The sequence below is a fragment of the Lactuca serriola genome, chromosome 9 (assembly GCF_051521515.1).
Source record: "Lactuca serriola cultivar US96UC23 chromosome 9, Lser_US96UC23_V15, whole genome shotgun sequence".
NCBI lineage: Eukaryota > Viridiplantae > Streptophyta > Magnoliopsida > Asterales > Asteraceae > Lactuca > Lactuca serriola.
In genome coordinates, this window is record NC_136416.1 from 171,550,784 (window position 1) to 171,551,756 (window position 973).

The 973-nt window shown below is 40.1% G+C and overlaps 1 protein-coding gene across 1 annotated transcript; it reads left to right on the top strand.

Moving 5' to 3' along the window:
* The first annotated feature begins 219 nt into the window (after window positions 1-219).
* On the top strand, window positions 220-738 carry LOC145076297 (putative mitochondrial protein AtMg00820). Its single transcript, XM_079022225.1, has one exon. The coding sequence runs from the start codon at window positions 220-222 to the stop codon at window positions 736-738; it is 519 nt and encodes a 172-aa protein (XP_078878351.1).
* The last annotated feature ends 235 nt before the right edge of the window (window positions 739-973 follow it).

Here is a 973-nt window from a genome sequence, read left to right on the forward strand (position 1 = left end):
CTAAAGAAGTTAGATGCAAGATCAAGACCACTAGTGCATGTTGGTTCTGAACCGGGTACAAAAGCTTATTGATTATTTAACCCGGAGACACAAAAAATAATCGTGAGTCGAGATGTTATTTTTGATGAAACCAAAGGGTGGGATTGGATCAAAGAAGCAGATACCAACGATGAAGAACCGGACTCATTCATAATACCGTGAGACTACCCAGAAGACGAGATGAACAACAATCAAGGAAACGATGTAAACAACGACCCAATCAAACCAATTGAATCAGATCATGAGTTTGAAGATGGAGCGGAAGTACAAGATAATGAACAACCAAGTCCGATCAACAACAGTGCTCAACAAGGAGCCGCAAACCAAAGGCCCTTGAGAACAAGAGTACCTCCAATACGATTTCAAGATTATAAGCTTGATCTTGATAATCTCGAAGAACTTCTCCTAATAACCAATGACGAGCCGGTGTCGGTTGAAGAGGTGAAGAGAGAACCGGAGTGGGTCAAAGCCATGAATGTAGAAATCAATTTGATAAACAAAAATAACACTTGGACTCTCGTGAACAAGCCTATGGGGGTGAAGCCAATTGGAATCAAGTGGGTGTTCAAAATGAAGAAAAATGCAGACGACGCCATTAATAAATACAAGGCAAGATTAGTTGCTAAAGGTTATGTACAACAACCCGATATTGATTTTCAAGAAGTATTTGCTCCGATAGGTCGAATTGAAACCATCTGATTTCTTATAGTCGTAGCTGCTACTTATGGGTGGGAGCTTCACCACTTAGATGTTAAAACGACATTGTTACATGGAGAATAGAAGGAGACCGTTTACGTATTGCAACCAGAAGACTATATAAAGAAAGGCAATGAGCATAATGTGTATCACCTTACGAAAGCACTATATGGTCTAAGACAAGCACCTTGTGCATGGAACACGAAGCTTGACAGGATTTTGAAGAGTATGGAATTTC